The sequence below is a fragment of the Aegilops tauschii genome, chromosome 3 (assembly GCF_002575655.3).
Source record: "Aegilops tauschii subsp. strangulata cultivar AL8/78 chromosome 3, Aet v6.0, whole genome shotgun sequence".
Lineage (NCBI taxonomy): Eukaryota > Viridiplantae > Streptophyta > Magnoliopsida > Poales > Poaceae > Aegilops > Aegilops tauschii.
In genome coordinates this window covers 579,057,150-579,077,743 of record NC_053037.3, presented here as the reverse complement: position 1 = coordinate 579,077,743, position 20,594 = coordinate 579,057,150, and the positions used below count along the sequence as shown (strand labels likewise).

General features: G+C 49.0%; 1 protein-coding gene across 1 annotated transcript; it reads right to left on the bottom strand.

The window, feature by feature from the left end:
* Window positions 1–17,118: 17,118 nt before the first annotated feature.
* On the bottom strand, window positions 17,119–19,042 carry LOC109740528 (putative F-box protein At1g50870). Its single transcript, XM_020299578.4, has one exon. The coding sequence runs from the start codon at window positions 18,595–18,597 to the stop codon at window positions 17,371–17,373; it is 1,227 nt and encodes a 408-aa protein (XP_020155167.2). The 5' UTR covers window positions 18,598–19,042; the 3' UTR covers window positions 17,119–17,370.
* Between the last annotated feature and the right edge of the window lie 1,552 nt (window positions 19,043–20,594).

Here is a 20,594-nt window from a genome sequence, read left to right as displayed (position 1 = left end):
TCTCCCTTTTCCTTTTCTTTTTCTCGAACTACCAAAAACAGGTCACACATGCACATGTTTCTTCGCGTGAAATGCATCAGTACCGTATAAAAGTATAGGGAGCCTGATAATTGCGTTGAGTCACAGAAATAACACTGGTACTACGTAAGACTGAACACAACGATTTCCAGGAGATGATTAGGCCATGGCTTTCACTAGTGTAGACACACTATAGCATGGCCTTCAGTAGTTGTGCGTGTACGTACCTCCTGTTCAATATAGCTCACCCACTGGTCTCACTACCAGAAAAACTTCGTTTGCCGAAGGCCAAATCTATGCCGACGGCACCCGTCGGCATAAATGCAGCTATGCCGACGGCCAAGGGCAGGCCGTAGGCGTAGAAAAGCCGTCGGCATAAATCCATATATGCCGACGGGGCCGTCGGCATATATGAGGCCGTCGGGACCGCTCGAGGTACGCCTACGGGGCCCGTCGGCATAGGAGCGGCCGTCGGCATAGCCCTTGCCGTCAGCGCTGACCGTTTGACGACGTTGAGCCTACGCCGACGGGTGGTAACGGCGGCCGTCAGCATACCCGTGCCAGCCCTATGCCGACGGCTGTGCCGTCGGCATAGACCTGGCCCATACCCCTCTGCCACGTCATCGATCCGCGTGTTATGCCACGTCATCGATCCGTGGGACTGCACCTCCGTGTGTGCACAGATATGCCGACGGCCTAGCCGTCGGCATACATTTATTTAGTTTTATTTTAAATTTTGCTTTATACTACCTATGACAAATATATGCCTACGGTATAGCCGTCGGCATAGGCCCATCTGCCACGTCATCGATCCGTGTGCCGTGCCACGTCATCGATCCGTGGGACTGCACCTCCGTGTGTGCACGCCGTAGGCATACTATTTTTTTATTTTTACTTTATTTTCTCATTTTTACTTTATTTTAGTTTTTGTTTTTGCATAAGATAATTATGCCTTATCTAAAAAAACATACCCTGATTGTATATCGATTGCCCCCCGTTACGAACGTCGCTATCGCCGTGTCACGGAGGAGGGAAACGGTCGACACGGAGGGAATTCTAGTTGGTGGGGGGATTCGGGGTGTAGCTATGTCACCGAAACATCGCACGGGTCCCGATGCATATGTGAAAGTGTTCAGGCATGCGTAGACGCCCGTCTTGGGGCTCCGCGGTGTGCCCCCTGCACGCAAGGCAGTGCCGCCGTCACTTGGATGGGGGCACACCCCGGAGACGCGTGCCGCCTCTTGGGACATGCCACCACACCACCCCGCATGTATGAGGGCCCGGTGCGACGCTCGGGTGGCATTGCTACCCCCAGGGCCCCCATCCCGCCTAACCCTGTAGCGTTTGACCACGGGATCTAGCCCTTTGACTTTGCACGGACGGGCTTTGAGCAGTGGACCTATCCACCCGGTTGTGGTAGGTCAGCCCATAGGAACACTTTGGAGCAACATCTGGGCCAGACCCACGGCAAGATCCCCTCCGTGTAGACCCGACGCGCCCGTTTCCCCCCTCCAGGTGCCGGCGGCGGCGCCGTCCGTGAGGGGGGGGGCACACCCCGGAGACGCATGCCGCCTCTTGGGACATGCCACCACACCACCCCGCATGTATGAGGGCCCGGTGCGATGCTCCGGTGGCATTGCTACCCCCAAGGGCCCCCGTCCCGCCTAACCCTGTAGCGTTTGACCACGGGATCTAGCCCTTTGACTTTGCACGGACGGGCTTTGAGCAGTGGACCTATCCACCCGGTTGTGGTAGGTCAGCCCATAGGAACACTTTGGAGCAACATCCGGGCCAGACCCACGGCAAGATCCCCTCCGTGTAGACCCGACGCGCCCGTTTCCCCCCTCCAGGTGCCGGCGGCGGCGCCGTCCGTGAGGGGGGCACCCCGGAGACACGTGCCGCCTCTTGGGACATGCCACCACACCATCCCGCATGTATGAGGGCCCGGTGCGACGCTCGGGTGGCATTGCTACCCCCAGGGCCCACGTCCCGCCTAACCCTGTAGCGTTTGACCACGGGATCTAGCCCTTTGACTTTGCACGGACGGGCTTTGAGCAGTGGACCTATCCACCCGGTTGTGGTAGGTCAGCCCATAGGAACACTTTGGAGCAACATCCTGGCCAGACCCACGGCAAGATCCCCTCCGTGTAGACCCGACGCGCCCGTTTCCCCCCTCCAGGTGCCGGCGGCGGCGCCGTCCGTGAGGGGGGGGGCACACCCCGGAGACGCGTGCCGCCTCTTGGGACATGCCACCACACCACCCCGCATGTATGAGGGCCCGGTGCGACGCTCGGGTGGCATTGCTACCCCCAGGGCCCCCGTCCCGCCTAACCCTGTAGCGTTTGACCACGGGATCTAGCCCTTTGACTTTGCACGGACGGGCTTTGAGCAGTGGACCTATCCACCCGGTTGTGGTAGGTCAGCCCATAGGAACACTTTGGAGCAACATCCGGGCCAGACCCACGGCAAGATCCCCTCCGTGTAGACCCGACGCGCCCGTTTCCCCCCTCCAGGTGCCGGCGGCGGCGCCGTCCGTGAGAGGGGGCACACCCCGGAGACGCGTGCCGCCTCTTGGGACATGCCACCACACCACCCCGCATGTATGAGGGCCCGGTGCGATGCTCCGGTGGCATTGCTACCCCCAAGGGCCCCCGTCCCGCCTAACCCTGTAGCGTTTGACCACGGGATCTAGCCCTTTGACTTTGCACGGACGGGCTTTGACCAGTGGACCTATCCACCCGGTTGTGGTAGGTAAGCCCATAGGAACACTTTGGAGCAACATCCGGGCCAGACCCACGGCAAGATCCCCTCCGTGTAGACCCGACGCGTCCACCGGTCAGACCCTGTCCGACGGAAGTGAAAGAGCTAGATCCGGCGGTCGTGTGTGTCAGGGTTAGACGGGACTGGGTATCGGAGGGGGGGGGGTAGCAATGCCGCCAGGTGTTGCGGTAGGCCCTCCTACACTTGTGGAAGCATGGTGGCACGCTCAGGCACCCGACACGCGGCTCCGGGGTGTGCCACCCTCACGGGCGTCGCTGTCGCCATGTCTCGGAGGGGGGAAACGGCCACCACAGGTTACACACGACAAACTGAAAAATAGTAATAATTGAATTTATAAAAAACAAATATGCCGTAATAAAAAATTAAAAAATGTCGTAATAAAAAAAATGCAAAGTACCTATGCCGACGGCTCTCATACCTTATCCACTCGGCTCTGTCGCTGGCAGGTGGGACCAAGCCTATGCCGACGGCTAGGCCGTCGGCTTAGGTCCAACCTTATCCAGTCGCTGCACGCCCTCCTCTCCTCCACTCGTTGCACGTCTCCTCTCCTCCACTCGTTTCTCTCCCCCAACCGCCGCCGCCACCCTCTCCCCGTGCCGCGCCGCCGTCGTCCCCGCCCTGACCCACGCCGCGCCGCCGTCCTCCCGACTCGCGCCGCCGTCCTGCCCGCCCCGCGCCTCCCCGCCCCCGTGCCGCCCCGACGTCCTCCCCGCCCCGCGCCGCCCCGACGTCCCGCAAGGGCTCCGACGTCCCGTCCGCGCCCGCCCCGCGCCGCCCCGTCCGCGCCCGCCCCGACGTCCTCCCTGCCCCGCTCCACCCCGTCCGCACCCACCTTGTGTCGCCGCCATCCGCGCCCGCACCGGCCCATCCCGTGTTGTCCCGCAAGGGCTCGACTCCGGCCGCGGGTCCGGCGCCCCCTTCCCGGCTGGTTGGAGCAACCGGCCCTCCCTGTGCTGCAGCTCATCACCGACCCCCCCCCAACCGCCGCCGCCCCTCTCCTCCGACCCGACCAGCCGGCCCTCTACGTGAGTTCTTTTCTTCCTTTTTAGTGTTTTGGTACTGTTTTTAGGTGGATGAATGCATAGATGATGGAATGTATGTCATATTTGTTAGATGTAGTTAGTTTGCAAAATATTGATCAATGGATGTTATTAGCAATATGAGTTTTTTTTCAAGTTTGAAGTGTGAATGTTGTTATTTTGATCAATGGATGTTATTAACAATGTGATGGGTGATTATATACTTTTTGCACGGTGGTATTTTGATCATGATGGTGTTGCTACAAATCAATGATGAAATATTTATTGACACTTAATGGTCTTGCTAAAGAATACTTATTTGAGAAAAATGGTGATGTTCATAACTTGTTCATATGGATTTCTTTTAGATGATGATGATTGTTAGATGAGGAGAGATAATGATGATTTTTTATGCTTCGATGATTTTGAGATGATGATGATGACCGATGATAGATGATTGTTAGATGATGATGTGGATGATAGATGATGATATTTTTTATGCTTCGATGATTTTTGAGATGATGATTGTGATGTTCTAAATTTTTTGTCGCGATGGAATTTGCAGGCTTTGTGGTGTTGCATTTCATGAAAGTGATTGTCGTCCGACGCGTTGGTCCGTGAGCATCCCTCCGTTGTTCAACCCCTTCCCCTACAGCCGAGGGTGAGCTACAAGTCCATCTCCTCCATTTTTTCATGTCAGTAGATTTCATTTTCAAGTCAAGTGGCGTAACTTAGGCGTCTCCCGTCCGAAAGGGTTGTATCGATAAATATGCATTCAATTGCATATTTATCACGGTTGCTCTTTCGGATTGTCCAGCGTTTTCCACGGACAGCCCGAGGATGTGTAGATTGGGTATGTTCTCCATGTTCTACCCCGTTCTGAGACAGGATTTCGGCGGCGCCTCCCCATTGTTCTCCGGAGCACATTCTCTCGGCTATTTGCCGAGACGTGTATCTGGAGAACAGCAGGGAGGTGCTGCCGAAATTTTGTCTCGGAACGGGGTAGAATGGAGAACGTACTCAATCTACACATCCTCGGGTGGGATTAGGACCCATCTTTACCTATTAGAGATGTAGGTGGATTAAACGCGGTAGAAACTGAAAATTTGATGTGATTAATTTAAATGAATCCTTAATTATGTTGTGTGGCTTGCAAAAAAGCAGAGGATGGCAGATAATCAGTGGATGTACAGTGGTTTTATCCGTCGGAATCGAGTAACATCAGAGTGGATCGCGAAAACCGATGTCTATTTGAAGGAGATATTCCGTCGTCCAATGAGAATTATCCCACCATGCCCCTGTGCGAGATGTGCCAGACGTCACCGTAGAAATCAGACGGACATGAGTGAGCACCTTCACACGCACTGATATATGCCAAACTTTGACATGCCGCCGATAAACATAGCCGAGCAGGACCGTGGTAGAGAGGAGGTGATGCGACAACGCATCGATGGATATGAGGACGACGGGGTCAGGGACATGCTAGATGATGTCATTGTTGCAGAAACGGGAAATGCGACACCTTCAGAGAATGAACCGGAGGAGCCGGAGGCAACCGCAAAGGCCTTCTTGGAGGTCTTGGCCTCGTCGAAGAAACCTCTTTATGCGGGGGCGAAAATATCTCAGCTGGATGCCATCTCGCAACTGATTGCAGTCAAGGCTGAGTACGGCTGTAGCCAGAAATGCTTCGAAGCATTCTTGGGAGTATGGGCTAACAGCCTCCCTGAGGGTCATGAACTGCCGAAAAGCATGTACGATACAAAGAAAATCATGAAGGCACTCTCTATGGATTATGAGAAAATAGATGTTTGCTCGAAGAATTGCCTTTTGTTTAGGCACGAGTATGCGGATGACAAGTACTGTAGGCAGTGCGGTTCGTCTCGGTACATTGAGGTGGTCGGTGAGGATGGTGAGAAAAAGCAGCTAACCATCCCCGTTAAGGTTCTTCGGTATCTTGATTTTATAAAAAGATTGCAGCGCCTTTTCATCACGTAGGAGTCTGCCAAAATGATGAAGTGGCACAAGGAAGGTATAAGGTACAATCCAAAAAAATCGTACATCCATCAGAAGGGGAAGCATGGAAGTCGTTCGATGAAGAATACCCCGAGGAAGCAGCCGAGGCTGGGAATGTCAGAATAGCCATATCAGGTGATGGGTTGAATCCATATGGTATGTCGTCCAATCCATACAGCTGCTGGCCCGTGTTTGTAATTCCGCTCAATCTTCCTCCCGGTGCCCTAATGCAACGCAAGACCATGTTCTTGTTGCTCATCATTCCGGGTCCTGATTATCCGGGGAAGCAATTGGGTGTGTTTATGCAGCCGCTGGTGGATGCTTTGCACCATTCTTGGTACTTTCCGACGTTGACATACGACCGGGATCTGCAGAGAAATTTCTTGATGAAAGTTTGGTTGCACTATTGCATGCATGACTTTCCCGGCTATGCTCTATTCTGCGGATGGTGTACAAGTGGGAAGATGCCATGCCGAGTGTGCATGCAGGCTCTGCGAATGATTTGGCTGAGTAAGGGTGGCAAGTATGTAGCCTTTGACCTGCATCGACAATTCCTCCCTCCAGACCATCCAGACAGGGAAGACAAGAACTTCACGAAAGGCCGGGTTGTTCATGAAGTAACCGAGATTCCAACATTTTCGGGGGCAGATGTTCTTGCTCAGCTAAAAGCTCTCCAGCCTAAAGTCAAAGGCAAAGGCAAAGCCAAAGCCAAAGGCTTCGAGGGATATGGTGAGACGCACAACTGGACTCACATTACCCCCTTCTCACAGCTTCCCTATTTCAAGGACCTCAAACTTCCTTACAATATCGATGTGATGCACACCGAAAAGAATGTGGCAGAGTCCCTTTTCCACACGATCCTCAATATTCCTGATAAGACGAAGGATAACGTTAAAGCTAGAGCCGATCAACAGAAAATTTGTGATAGACCACGTCTGAACATGAAGCCTCCCACAGGCGGTCGAAAAAACTGGTTCAAGCCAGATGCTGACTTTGTCCTTAAACCGCCAGAAAAAAGGAAGTACTTATCTGGCTGAAACACATTTTGAAGTTCACCGATGGTTATGCATCGAATATAAGTAAGGGAGTCAATCTTTCAACGGGCAAAGTGACCGGCCTGAAGAGTCATGACTACCATGTATGGATTGAGCGGATAATGCCGGTGATGGTTCGAGGCTATGTCCCCGAGCATGTCTGGCGAGTGCTTGCCGAGCTAAGCCATTTCTTCCGCACGCTCTGTGCTAAAGAAGTAAGTAAAGACGTGATTGAAAAATTGCATAAGAAGGCACCAGAGTTGATAGTCAAGCTAGAGAAGATCTTTCCGCCAGGCTTCTTTACACCGATGACACATCTCATTCTGCACCTCGCAAACGAGGTATTGTTGGGGGGGGGGGCTGTGCAGAATCGCTGGCAGTACGGCCCTGAGAGACAGAACAAGCATCTCCGACAGAAATGTGGAAACAAAGCTAAGATTGAAGCTTCCATAGGTGAGGCAGTTATCCTAGAGGAGGTGTCAGATCTCAGGACATCATACTATCCAGACCACGTTCCCCATTTGCATAACAAGGTGCCTCGATACAATATAGAAGAGCCGAATTATCAACCCAAGCTCTATCTATTCAACGCGCAAGGTGGGAGGGCTGGGGCCTCGAAACCTTATAATATGCCACGACAAGAGTGGGAGGACCTCATGTTCTATATCTTGCACAACATCAGGGAAGTTGAGGAAGTGTGGATGAGGTAATACCACTACACCATTCCTTTATGTCTTCCACATCATCATGTTTTATGTTCACTTAGTCCCGGTTTAACACCAGTTTTCTTTTTTTAGTGATTTCGTTCAAGAGGAATGGACGGGAATGAATCCTCCTACTGAGGCGGAGGCACTTACTCTTCTCCGTCATGGAAACCCTGGACATAAAATTTTTGTTGCTTGGTTCATGGAGAAAGTAATTGTCCACACTCCCTTATTAAATACCTAGTTCAACATTTATTAGTTAACTAATGCACGCAACAATTTCAATTATACTTATAGGGAAAAGATCCGAACATATCTATGGATGATGAATTGAGATGGGTTTCCATGAGTTTTGACCCTGCCGTCATGACATGTAAAAAGTATGATGTGAATGGGTATCGCTTCCATACGGAGGATCACCAGAACAGCCGGCCTGATCCCAAAACTATAAATACCGGAGTGTACACCCCCGGTCAAAATTCAGTAGACTACTACGGAAGGGTACAAAATATATACGAGATTAAATTCCACCAGGGGCGCGAGACCCTAAGTCTGCCTGTGTTCAAATGTCGATGGTTCAATCCGCGGGAGGGGGTAAAACATACGCCTTCCATTGGTTTGGTCGAAGTTAAACCATCAACCGTCTATGCCGGAGCCGATCTCTTCATTGCGGCTACCCAAGCTACACAAGTATATTATCTGCCTTACCCATGCCAGAAAGAGTACCTAAAGGGTTGGGAAGTTGTGTTCAAGGTGTCGCCACATGGTAAGCTACCGAACCCGAATGAAGACGATTACTACAACATTAACCCCATGACATACGAGGGAGTGTTCTATCAAGAGCAACCTGATGATGATGATGATGTGGTTAGAAACGATGACGCTAGACCATTGGGTGATGATGATGTGGATCCAAACGACGACGAAGCACGGAATGATGGTGAGACCATTGTCAATGAAAATGACATACTTATGCTAGAAAAGTTAAACTTAGACGCTGACGACGAGGAAGAGCCTCCACCTCCGTCAGACAACGAAGATGATATGATTGATAGTGATGATGAGACAGACCGAGAAAGAGGTTACAACAGTGATGATTCATATGGTTTCTAGCAGATGTACGTGTCAAGTCTTTTTTTCTATAGTTTAGGAATATGCCTTTTATGCCTTTTTATTAATGTGTTTATTTTCATGCATTTTCCTTCATTTCATTAATTTACTAATTGCTTATTCTCTTTTCAATGCAGGTTCGTGGAACATGGGCAAGGGGAAGGCCGACGGCGTGGGTTTCCTACGCAAGGTCGTTGGCCTGCCTAGTCGGAGTGGTCGAGCACGTAATCCTCCCCCCGGCTACTTGATGATGACTCCTCACAGGGAGGTCGAGGGAGAGGTGCCCCTAGAGGAGGAGGGGGCGGGGGAGAGCCCCTAGAGGGCGAGGTGGGGGGAGAGCCACTACAGGGGGTCGCGGCCAGAAAGAGCGCACCCTCACCGACTTAGGGGTGTTGTCTTCGAGGCCATCCTCTAGTGAGGTACCCTCCTCTGGTGAGGAGGAGGAGGAGGACGAGGCAGGCGAGGAGGAGGAGGTTCGGGATGGGGCCGAGGAGGAGGTGGAGGAGGAGGACGAGGAGGATGAGGAGGAGGTTGGGGAGGGGAAGGCAGGCGAGGAGGAGGGTGGTGGCGGGGATGATGGTGCTGGCGGGGAGGGGGTTGACAACAAGGGGTGGCTGCGTGGTAACGCAAAGCTACCAAAGCAGGTTCCTGCTACTGAGGAGCAGAAGTGGCTCATTGAGCCCACGGGGAAAGAGTAAGTGCCACTTTATAATAATTTCATTATTTTGCTTGTCACATGCTCATTCCGGTTGTTATTTATTTTGCTTGTCACATGCTAATAGTTCATTCTTTTGCAGCAACTGGATATATTCTAAAGGGGTCCGTATTCCCAACGGCCTCATCACCGTCCTGCTGAAGTTACACTGGCCGGGGTTGTACTGTCCGGATCCAGTCAGGCACCCGGACCATCGGGTCCTGGCCACGAGCTGGGAGCACTGGGAAGCGGCCCTCCACGCGAAGCATGGGACCCATGCCAAGGCCGTGATCACCACTTTCTGGGTGAGTTCTCTTCAGAAGCACAAGTCCATTCTAGTTTCATGAATGATTTAACTCATGGCTTCTTCCATTCTTGTTTCGTGCATGATTGTAGAAATTCTATCGAGTTCTCCCGGAGCACAGGGGCAGAGCGGACCAGATCGTGCTACGCCAATGCAAGAAGAAGGCCCGCCAGATGCAGTACGAGGTGCGCTATGTGGCCATCTCGACATACTACCATGACTATCTTGGTGTGAAGATGACCAAGGAAGAAGCGCGGAGGATGGGCATTACCTTGGAGAGGGACGAGTTCTTGGCGGTAAGTATAAAAGATTTTTCATTATGCTTTCATTACCTTGTGGTACATTTCACCGTTTCGTGTTGACATGCCATTATGCTTTTATTATGTAGGTGTGTCCAAATTGGTGTTATGGAAAAAACGAGTCCTGGGCGGCATTGGTGGATCTTTGGTGTGATGAGGCTGGAGCCTGGGCGGCTATGAGAGTCAAAAACAAGGCTAACCGAGGGAAGGAGGGAGTACATGCTCAGGGAAACCGAAACCACTATCTCCACAAGGCAGTTAATGTATGACTAGCTAACCCCATTAAACATTCTTCTTCTTCTATTTACCATCACTTTCTTATGTATGACTAACCTCTGTTTGGTGGTGCAGGAGGAGAAACTGAAGCGGCCGCTCTCACACATGCAGGCGTGGGAGATCGCCCATACGCGGAAGGACCACAAGCCTGGCGAGCCCAAGTACTACGGCAAGAAGACCGCGGGGAGGAAGAAGGCCTACTCCGAAGGGTATCTGGCGTTACATCCTGACACACCTGACCCCATTGCGGCGGATCTGGACGAAGGGTGGTGGTGGGCATGGGGCCGAAGGAGCACGGTCGGGAGGCGGTTCTCGATGCTGTGATCACTCCGTCTATCTCCTACACACAGCTCCGTCGGATCGACCCGACCCTGAGCCAGCGCACGAGCACGCGCATGAGCAGTGCACCGTCACTGTCCCTCTTTCAGGAGCAGCAAACTGTAAGTATTTTCCCTTTTATCTTCATTGTTCCCTTTATTTTCCGCATTCAGTAGTTTTATGAGTCTCATCATGTCATACTGTAGGCCTACATGGAGTACACACGCCAGGAGACCATGGCGTGGCACGACCGCCTTCATGCATACCATCAGCAGAGGGATCGCGAGATGCAGCACGCTTTTCAGGAAATGGCGGCCGGCAGGTGTCCTCCATGGCCATCAGCAGAGGGTCCTCCAGCACAACCAGTGCTGCTGACCTTTGAGGAGTTTGTGGCACAGAAAGTTGGCCCCTCGCCGGTTAGTTCATCCCCAATCAATTCACCCAAAGCATGTCATGCCTTTCAACACAGTCTTATATCCCGTTAATATATCTTTTCAACATCCAGGGAACAGGTGCATCTACCGTTGGCGGTGGTCTTCGCAACACTCCCGAGACACAGAGCCCGACCACTCCGATCCACGGAGACGGAGGCAGAGGCGGACGTGGAGGCGGTCTTGGTGGTAGCGCTGCCGCTAGCAGTGACGACCTGGGCTTCGGCGGTCTTGGCGGTGACGACCTCCGCGGTGCTCGACGTCCTGGCGCTTAAGCCTTTCTCGATGCTTGATACTTGTATGCTTGTTCTCAATGCTATGATACTTGTATGCTTGTGATGTTTCTTATCTTATTGTTGTTTGTGAGATTCTTATATGCTTTGTGGTGATGATACTTATATGTGTGATGCTTTGCGATGCTTCTTAGTGATGCCAATTTGTTGTGTGATGCTGTGTATATGCTGTTTGTTATATATTCAAATGAATTGAGCTGAAAAGAAACAGAAAAAAGTAAAAAAAAAAACTGGACAGAATCTATGCCGACGGCCTGGCCGTCGGCATAGGCCTGGCGCGAGCTCCCAGTGGCCGACACGTGGCAGGTCTATGCCGACGGCCTAGCCGTCGGCTTAGTTTGGCCGTCGGCATAGGCCTGGCGTGAGCTCCCAGTGGCCGACACGTGGCACGTCTATGCCGACGGCCTAGCCGTCGGCTTAGTTTGAAATTATGCCGACGGCTAGGCCGTCGGCATAGACCTGCCCCAGGAGCGCCCAGTTTCTGACACGTGGCGTGTCTATGCCGACGGCCTAGCCGTCGGCATAATTTCAAACTAAGCCGACGGCTAGGCCGTCGGCATAGACACGCCCATGCTGAACGGCGTCTCGCCACGTGGCGAGAAGCCATTGGGCAGCACTTGACGGCGGCCGCCGTTAGGCGATGACGTTGCCGACGGCTAGGGCCGTCGGCATAGATGTACGGCCACCGTCGGGATAGGGTCTCTGCCGACGGCTTTTCTATGCCGACGGTCATCCTGGCTACGCCGACGGATATTTTGCCGACGGCCCTATGCCGACGGGGGCCGGCGGCATAGGCCTGACCCGACGGCTAGTCATGGCTATGCCGACGGCCCTGGCCGTCGACATAGGGTGCGATTCCGGTAGTGTCTGGTCAGTGTTACTTTCAAGTTGTGATTACTTTAGTAAGTATATGATATACTAGTAAATTTGAAGTACAAGACTTGCCCAGCACAAATTTGTAAACATCTGAATCTACCAAACCCATCTAGAAATAGCAAAAACAAACTGTAAAGTACGACACCTGCCTGGCAGAAACATGTTAGCATCTGAATCTGGCAAACGCGCCTAGAAACGGCAAAAACCAAATTGTGCCCAGAACTTCTATATGCACAGCACAGCTGACATTATTAACAGCAATTATGCTACAACATCCGCATGAAACATTTATACAAAAAGGTCAACAGCTGAACTGAAACAGTAAGAGATAATAACTGCAAAGCGTGCAGCAGACAAATGCAATAAGATAATCATAGATTTCAGGTTGCAGTACATTACCACCCTTTTCTAGAAGAATACTACTACAACCATGTCCAATTAGTAGTGAGCTTAATTTCCATTGTTATCTGAAGATTTGGAACCATTGTGGCCGTTTGGCCATCAGCTCCCACAAATGCACATTGCTATAACCAGCAACTAATACAGAATCCTATATAGGCCAAGTTTGATTTAAAGAGAGAAGCACATCATCTGCGCTCATATCCTCGTTACAACCAGCAACACAGAAAATCAATGTTCACGGTGGTAGATGCATGAAGAGAACTGAATTATAACAGAATACTTTGTTCAGAAGTTGACTATGATGCAACATTCAAGCATTTAATTTGATCAGTAGTGCTCCAAGCTATTCTAGAAGGCAGGTGCAGCTTGCCAGTTAGTAAACAGGAAAATCTGTCACTTCCCTTTGTCAGCTACAACAAAGGGTATGAACAGCAAACACACTACAAGTTGACTAGTAAGAAGACCACTGATCAAGAGGTCAAATCAATTCTCCAGTTGAAGAAATAGTGATATGAGGCATAAAGGTTGCTAAATATCAAGTACTGAGAAGACCACTAAATAAATCAAATAAAGCAGAGAACATGAGGCGGATCAGCTGGCAAACATTTCAAAAGCAGAGCAAAACGGCTTGGTAATTTTAGCATCAACACAAGTGGTAATCACTTCAGCCGAAAGGGTATCAAAACAAGCATTGCTTTCATGCAACCACATATCAAGTCACTTCTGATCAACACAAAAAGAAGAAATTAGCAGGCTCGTCTTGATCCAATCCATGGACATTGCAGCTCATGAGGATACAAAAACTAGGCCGCTAAGAAGCACCACCTCACTCAACAGCGTTAGATGAATGGTGAAGCGTCCACAACACAACCTTCTGATGTCGTGAAGAAATCATGCGGAACAAGAGTTTCTTTGAGCTGATGTGTGCAGGCATTCAATTCATGGAAACTAGCAACCAATACTCCATCAGTGCCAACGTAAAACAGCCAATGACCAAGACTGACCAACAAGAGCACGTCACCATCACCAGAAGTAACGGTCGCATACCAATCGCCATCACCATCAAGGATTCAAGTTTTCCCCTGATTTCTGTGATCGGCAATTCAACCCGATACTTTAAGTCCCAAAACTCATTTTCAGCCTTGAAAGGGGTTGCCTTAGGATATACCGACATGCGAATGCCGCCAACAATGTTACTTGGGATGCCACATCACACAAAACCACCTTCTAGTCCTCTCAGTTTACTTCGCAATAAGCCAATGATATTTTTTTATGGTTTCACTTTACCAACACAAGCTACACCTATAATGACTGTTTGCAATAGCATTCCTTCTTAGTTAATCAATCAAGTCTCTAAAACATCCTATATTAGTTTATAGAGGGAGTAGTTTCTGCCAGGTTCTTGAATGGTTTTTTTATTTCTTTTCCTTATTTTTTGCATTTGATTTGACGAGAAATGTGTATCTTTATTTATGCACTAAACAACGTGTCGCCACCCTTGAATTCGGGCCGGAGAATACTTGCACCACTTTTGGTAATCCATTGGGGTCTAGATTTTTCGATAGCGAGAAACAAAGGCAAGGTGAAAAAACTTCTAGAACGTTACTTGAAAGGATAAATAGTAGCAAAGGACACTCCCGTGATTTCCAGTAGCTATCTTTTTGACAGCAACCAGTTTACATAGTAGCAGCAATGGGAACTCCCGAGATGCAATATCTTCACTCTAGTGGGTTCTTCAGTGAATATATTTAGCCCAGCAATGCTACTATCAGAGAGGGCACACTGGTGCCCGAAGAGAGGGATGCAGCAGCAGATGAGATAGAAGCATCGATTCTGAGTTTCAGACGTAGTCAGTCTAAATCAAAAGAGAGTTTCAGAGGTAGAACTAGTATATGCTCGACTGCTCCATCTCTTTGAGTTTCAGAGTTAGCGATTAATATTTCCCACCTCACACTAGTCGAGATTGGGTTCAGTTCTACCAAGCAAATGCACTGCTATACCACTGTATTACAAAAATAGATGCAATATTACACTCATATCATATTCTAAAACGGGCTGCAGCATACACCAGTTCCATGGATCAGCAGCAAGCAAATCCAAAACCCGTTTCGCGCCTACAACAAGACATCACAAAATGAACAAAGCCAACAGGGAACAACGAGGCGCCGGCAGAGTGGATTACTAAGAAGTAGGTAATTCAAGGAAAATCAACAAAACAAAATACCAGATTGAAAACAGGAACAGTTTTACTTATCAAAAGCTCACTACCCCCAAAGCGGAAACACGATTTGTCGGCGCCTTTATAACATTTGTTGCAAGGTCAGTTGAGTATCTGGGACATTGGTGGTGTAGCTATAGAGAAGCAGGATGATCATGAAAGGACGGTGGGCGACAAGGAAAACTGTTGTCCCGCTTCACGAAATCAAAGATCATCTCTGGTTTCTCTAGTCGGTGTTCAGTGAGTCCAGTCTTTTCTAGAAGAATACCACTACTAACTCCTCACCAAAAATAAATCTAATAAGAAATACCACTACAACTCCTGGAAGGAGACAAATATAATTATGTCCAATGCTTGCTATAGTGCTGACCTACCTAACAAGATGCAATAGATGCATGAAGAAAACAGAACTACAAGTAGAACACTTTTATTGAGAAGTTGACTATTATGATGCAACATGGAAGCATTTACTTTAACAAGTAGTGCTCCATGGTCTTTTAGAAGTCAGGTGCAAGTTGCAGGTCAGGAAGGAGGAAATTTTGCCCCTTTTCATTGCTAGCTGCAACAATGGGTCGGAACAGGAAACTCGCTAAAACTGACTATTAGGAAGGCCATAAGATTAAGTGGTAAAATCAATTCTTCAGTCCAAGAGATAGGGATATGATCCAGTCCACTCATACAACACCTGCCCGGAAAGATCCAATCCACTCATACAATACTCTGAACAGGTTATAGTGACCGTAAAGTACAACGTCTGCCTGGCAGAAATATGTTAACATCTGAATCTACCAAACACGTCCAGAAACAACAACAAAACAAATTGCGTCCGGAACTTCAATATGCACAGCACAGCTGAAGTTATTAACAGCAATTGTGCTACAAACTATGTTTCTGCAGTAGCACAAAGCAAGAACTACAAAAATAGACGCAACATTACGCTTGTATCTTGTTCTAAGCCCCACTGCAGCATACGTCAGTTCCATCATTCCATGGATCACTAGTAAGAAAAATCCAAAACCCGTTTCTCGCCTAGAACAAGACATTGCAAAATGAACAAAGCCAACATGGAAGAACAAGGCACAGTGTCAAAGATTCAATTGCAAATGCAGAATTCAGAAAGGGAAAAAGTGATCCAACACTTTGAAATGCACAAAATAAGCAGCAGACAGCATTGCTAAGAGGTAGGCAATACAAGGGAAGAACAAGTTGATAGACAGACAAAAGGAAGAATCAAGCAGTGAAATTGATAGAACATTAGGTTGATATTATTGCCCTAATTAATACAACAAACAGTAGTTCCACTTCCACCAAAGGTGATCTCACCTAGAGTCAACCTGTTTCTTGCTTGCTCGGAACAAGTCAAGGCATAGGAAGTTAACAAAACAAAGGACCAGAGTCAAAACAGGAACAGTTTTGCTAATGAAAAGCTCCCCAGAGTTAGAACAAGTTTTGTCGGTGCCTTATAACATTTGTTCCAATGTCAGATGAGAATCCAGGACATTTATGGTGTAGCTGGAGATAAGCTGGATAATCGTGAAAGAATGGCCGGCGACAAGGAAAACTGTTGTCCTGCTTCACGAAATCAATGGCTTTAGAGATCATCTCTGGTTTCTCTAGTACTTGTGGATGCAACTGGACTAACTCATGTGTTCAGTGCAGTCCCAGTCTTCTCTAGACGAATACTACTACAACACCCCACCAAAACAAAAAAAACAAAAAGATATACCACTACAACTCCTGGAAGGAGATAAGTATATTTATCCAATTACCGCAATAGTGGTGAGCTTACTCTCCATAAGAGCGACCTAACCAGATGCACCAGATGCATGAAGAAAACATAAATACTTTCGAAACGGGGCAGTAGCCCAATAGCTAGCGTCACAGTGTGCACCCGGCAACCAGAGTTCGATTCCAGTGTGGAGAGAATGTCTCGGATTCTCACAAAGGACGCGCAGATGCCGGCTCTTTCCTATCAGTTCAACAAAAATTTCACCTACCTGACCGTTTCAAAGAAAACATAATTATGACAGAACACTTCATTGAAAAGTTGACTATTATGATGCAATACGGAAGCATTTAAATTTACCAGTAGTGCTCCAAGGTCTTCCAGAAGTCAGGTGCGACCTGCAAATCAGGAAGGAGGAGAATCTGCCTCTTTTTGTTGCCAACTACAACAAAGGGTCGAAACAGGAAACAACTAAAAACTGACTATTAAGAAGGCCAGTGGATAAAGTGGTAAAATTAATTCTTCAGCTCGAGATAGGGATATGAGGAATATATAGATAGCCAAATATTGAGTACTGAGAAGACCACTAGAAAATAGAGACATGCGGGAGATCAGTTGGAAAATACTTCAAAAGCAGATCCAAATGTCATGGTAATTTTAACATCAACATAAACAGTTGTCACTTCATCCCAGAAGGGTATCGAAACAAGCATTTCATGCAACCACATAACAGTCTCTTCTGATCATAACATCTTATACAACAACACAAAAGGAAGACATAAGTAGGCTCATACTTGATCCAATTCCTAGACATTGCAGTTCATCAGGATATTAAGAATCTCACCCAACATCCGTCAGACGAAAGGTGAAGCATCCACGGCATGGCCTTCTAGTGTTGTGAAGAAATCATGCCGAACAAGAGTTTGTTTGAACCGACCTTCACCAACATATAAGTCTTGAAAGCTAGCAACCAGTTTTCCATCAGTGTCAACATAAAACAGCCAGTTCTCCGATTGACCAAACCTGACCAGCAAGAGCACGTCACCATCACCTGAAACAACGGTCACATGCCAATAGCTATTACCATTAAGGCCTTCAAACTTCCCCCAGATTTCTGCTATTGTCAAATCAACCCGGTACTTTAATTCCCAAACCTCACTTTCATAGTTGTGCAGCACCCATATATCAACAATTTTCTGGGCCTTGTCACAGCTATAGATACCAAGCATGTTATCCATCTCAAAGATACATGAGTAGTTGGTGCGAGGAGCAAGGGGAGCACGTATCTGCCGAAACGACTCAGCTATTGTATCAAATACAATTACTAGTTTGCTTTCAAGCTGAAAAAATGCAGTCTCCCCATCCACTGGGGTATAACACACTGGGTACCAATGCAAGCTATCACGGACCCAGACAGGTGCATGGAAGATCGCCGACTGCAATTTGGCCTTGGAGCACCCAATGTACCTGGGTGCCTCATAAGAGCCCAGCTCCAAGACATACCAACCAGTCCGGTCACTAGACGAGTCCATGAAGCTCGTCCCTTGCAGTAACAGCCGGTACTTGCCGGTAGGGCGGTGTGGGTACATCCCCAAGATGTTGAAGTCCTTGAGTGTCCGCGTGAGGGAGGCATGCTGCCGAGTGACCGGGTTGCAGACGGTGAGGAGGGCGCGAGGGCCGAGGCCAGGGCGAGAGCCAGCCATCTCATGCTTGGAGAGAATGAGGAGGCCATCGCAGGAGGCCTCGAGCTTGAAGGGCTGGGAGAGAGCAAGCCGAGCGACAGTGTGGAGCTGGGACGCTGCGGCGGCCCGGTGGTCGAAGGTGAGGATGTTACGGTAACCGTCGCTGGAGAGGATGGGTAGGGCGGGCTGGCGAGCGTGGTGGGCCTGGAGGAATCGGTGGTTGGTGGTGGCGCAGCGCCAGTCGCGGCGGACGGCGCGGCTGCGGAGGATGGATTTGGGGTCGAGGCGGACGAGGATCTCCCATACCAGGATCTCATCTGGGAGGCCGGGGAGGAGGGTCGTCGCTGCTGCTGCCCCGGCCTCCGCCATGGTCGCTGCTGCTGCCGCGGCCTCCGCCATGGTCGCCGGCTGGGTGGAATTGTGCAGGTGTGGGTGTGGTGGCGGCGGAGGGGAGGGAAGGGGAGGTAGGCGTGTGTTTCGGGGGAGAATGGGAATGTTTTTTCCTAGGGTTTGAGAGGAAACAAAATGTTTTTTGAGGCAATTGAGAGGAAACAAATGGAAATGGAAGCACGTCACTTTGTGCCCAGAAGCAAATCACTTTGAGAGGAAACAATTGAGAGTTCTGGGCTCTAAAACGCACTGGGCCCAGAAGCAAATCACTCGCATCCTTTTGTTCTCAAAAAACCAAAAAAAATGTCCTTTAGTTTACTCATATTCTCAGTTCTCAAACAAAAAAAAAGACCTCATGTTATGATAAGATAGGATTGATCAGCAGCATCTTGGAGCTTGCCATTTTGTGTTTGTTTGCACATGGAACAATGATATGTTTCACTCGCTTATAATGACAATGCAACTATGAGATTTAAAAGAATGGGCGTGAGGAGAATGTAGGGAAGCTGAAAAGGGCGAGGCTATCTCGCGCGCGCGCCAACGGTCGATTTTCGGTAGGAGCACCTTTTCTTCTTTGGCATTTATTCCTTTTCTTATCTAAATCAAAAAATTTACGTGGCCGTTCACCTTTCCTTTGTAGCATCCCCGGGGCCCATGTTTATATTAGAGAGAGAATGAACCGCGGGCCCCGGTATTCCCTCACTAATATAACCAATGGGCAGGGCTATCTCGCGCACGCCGACAGTCGATTTTCGATAGGAGCAACTTTTCTTATTTGTCATTTATTCCTTTTCTAATCTGGACCAAAAACACCGGGCCCGCGCTTGAATTCAGGGGAGCATGTTTATATTAGAGAGAGAATGAACCACGAGGCCTGGTATTCTCTCTCTAATATAACCATGGGGCGAGGCTATCTCGTGCGCGCCAACTGTCGATTTTTGACGGGAGTACCTTTTCTTCTTTGGCATTTATTCATTTTCTAATCTGGACCAAAAATACTGTGCCTCGCGGTTGAACTCAGGGGCATGTTTATATTATAGAGAGAATACCCGGCCCCATGGTTGAATTGGGGGGTATTAGAGGAAAAACACCGTTCCCCACATGCATGCAACCATCGACCACTTTCCCACGTAGCACTAGATGGTGGGGCATGCGATAGCAACCCGGCAGCGACAGTCGTGTTGGCATTGCGTGCAGCAGCGCTCGCTCGTGAAGGAGTTGTTTCGAGCTGAAAGTGGCATTGCTAACGGCAGAGAAAGTCTTGTATTATCTTTTGATATTCTAGAAAATGGATGGGAGAAATACATGTCATTGATAAAAAGGAAAGAATAAATGGGTGGTTCAAACTCAAGATGTTATTAGAAGGATGTAGAGACTTCCTCAATTTCAAGATGTTGTGCACTATCTCGAAGATCGTAGGGGGAGGGTGATGAAACTGAAACTGACATATCTCAAGGTAGGGGATCCTAAGATAGATGCCTTGAAATGAGAGTAACACAAACACATAATTTTTTTCGAGATTTAGGTCTCCGAGGAGATAACACCCTACGTCATGCTTGTGTTTATTGTGTTGGAGTAAGTACAGAGTACAAATATCTACCAAGAGATTGTAATGTGCCATCTACAAGCTAGGCCATTGTTTATATATTTGCCGGGGGTCTTAGGGTATATGAAACCTAGTCGGCTACATATGAGGAGACAGAATCCTCCACGAATACTGTTGGGAAACGTAGCATGCAATTTCAAAAAAATTCCTACGCTCATGCAAGATCTATCTAGGAGATGCAAAGCAAAGAGAGGGGGAGAGTGTGTCTACATACCCTCGCAGACCGAAAGTGGAAGCATTTAACAACGCGGTTGATGTAGTCGAACTTCTTCTCGTTCCGACCGATCAAGTACCGACGTACGGCACCTCCGAGTTCTGCACACGATTAGCTCGATGACGTCCCTCGAACTCTTGATCCAGCAAAGTGTCGAGGAAGTAGATGAGTTCCGTCAGCACGACG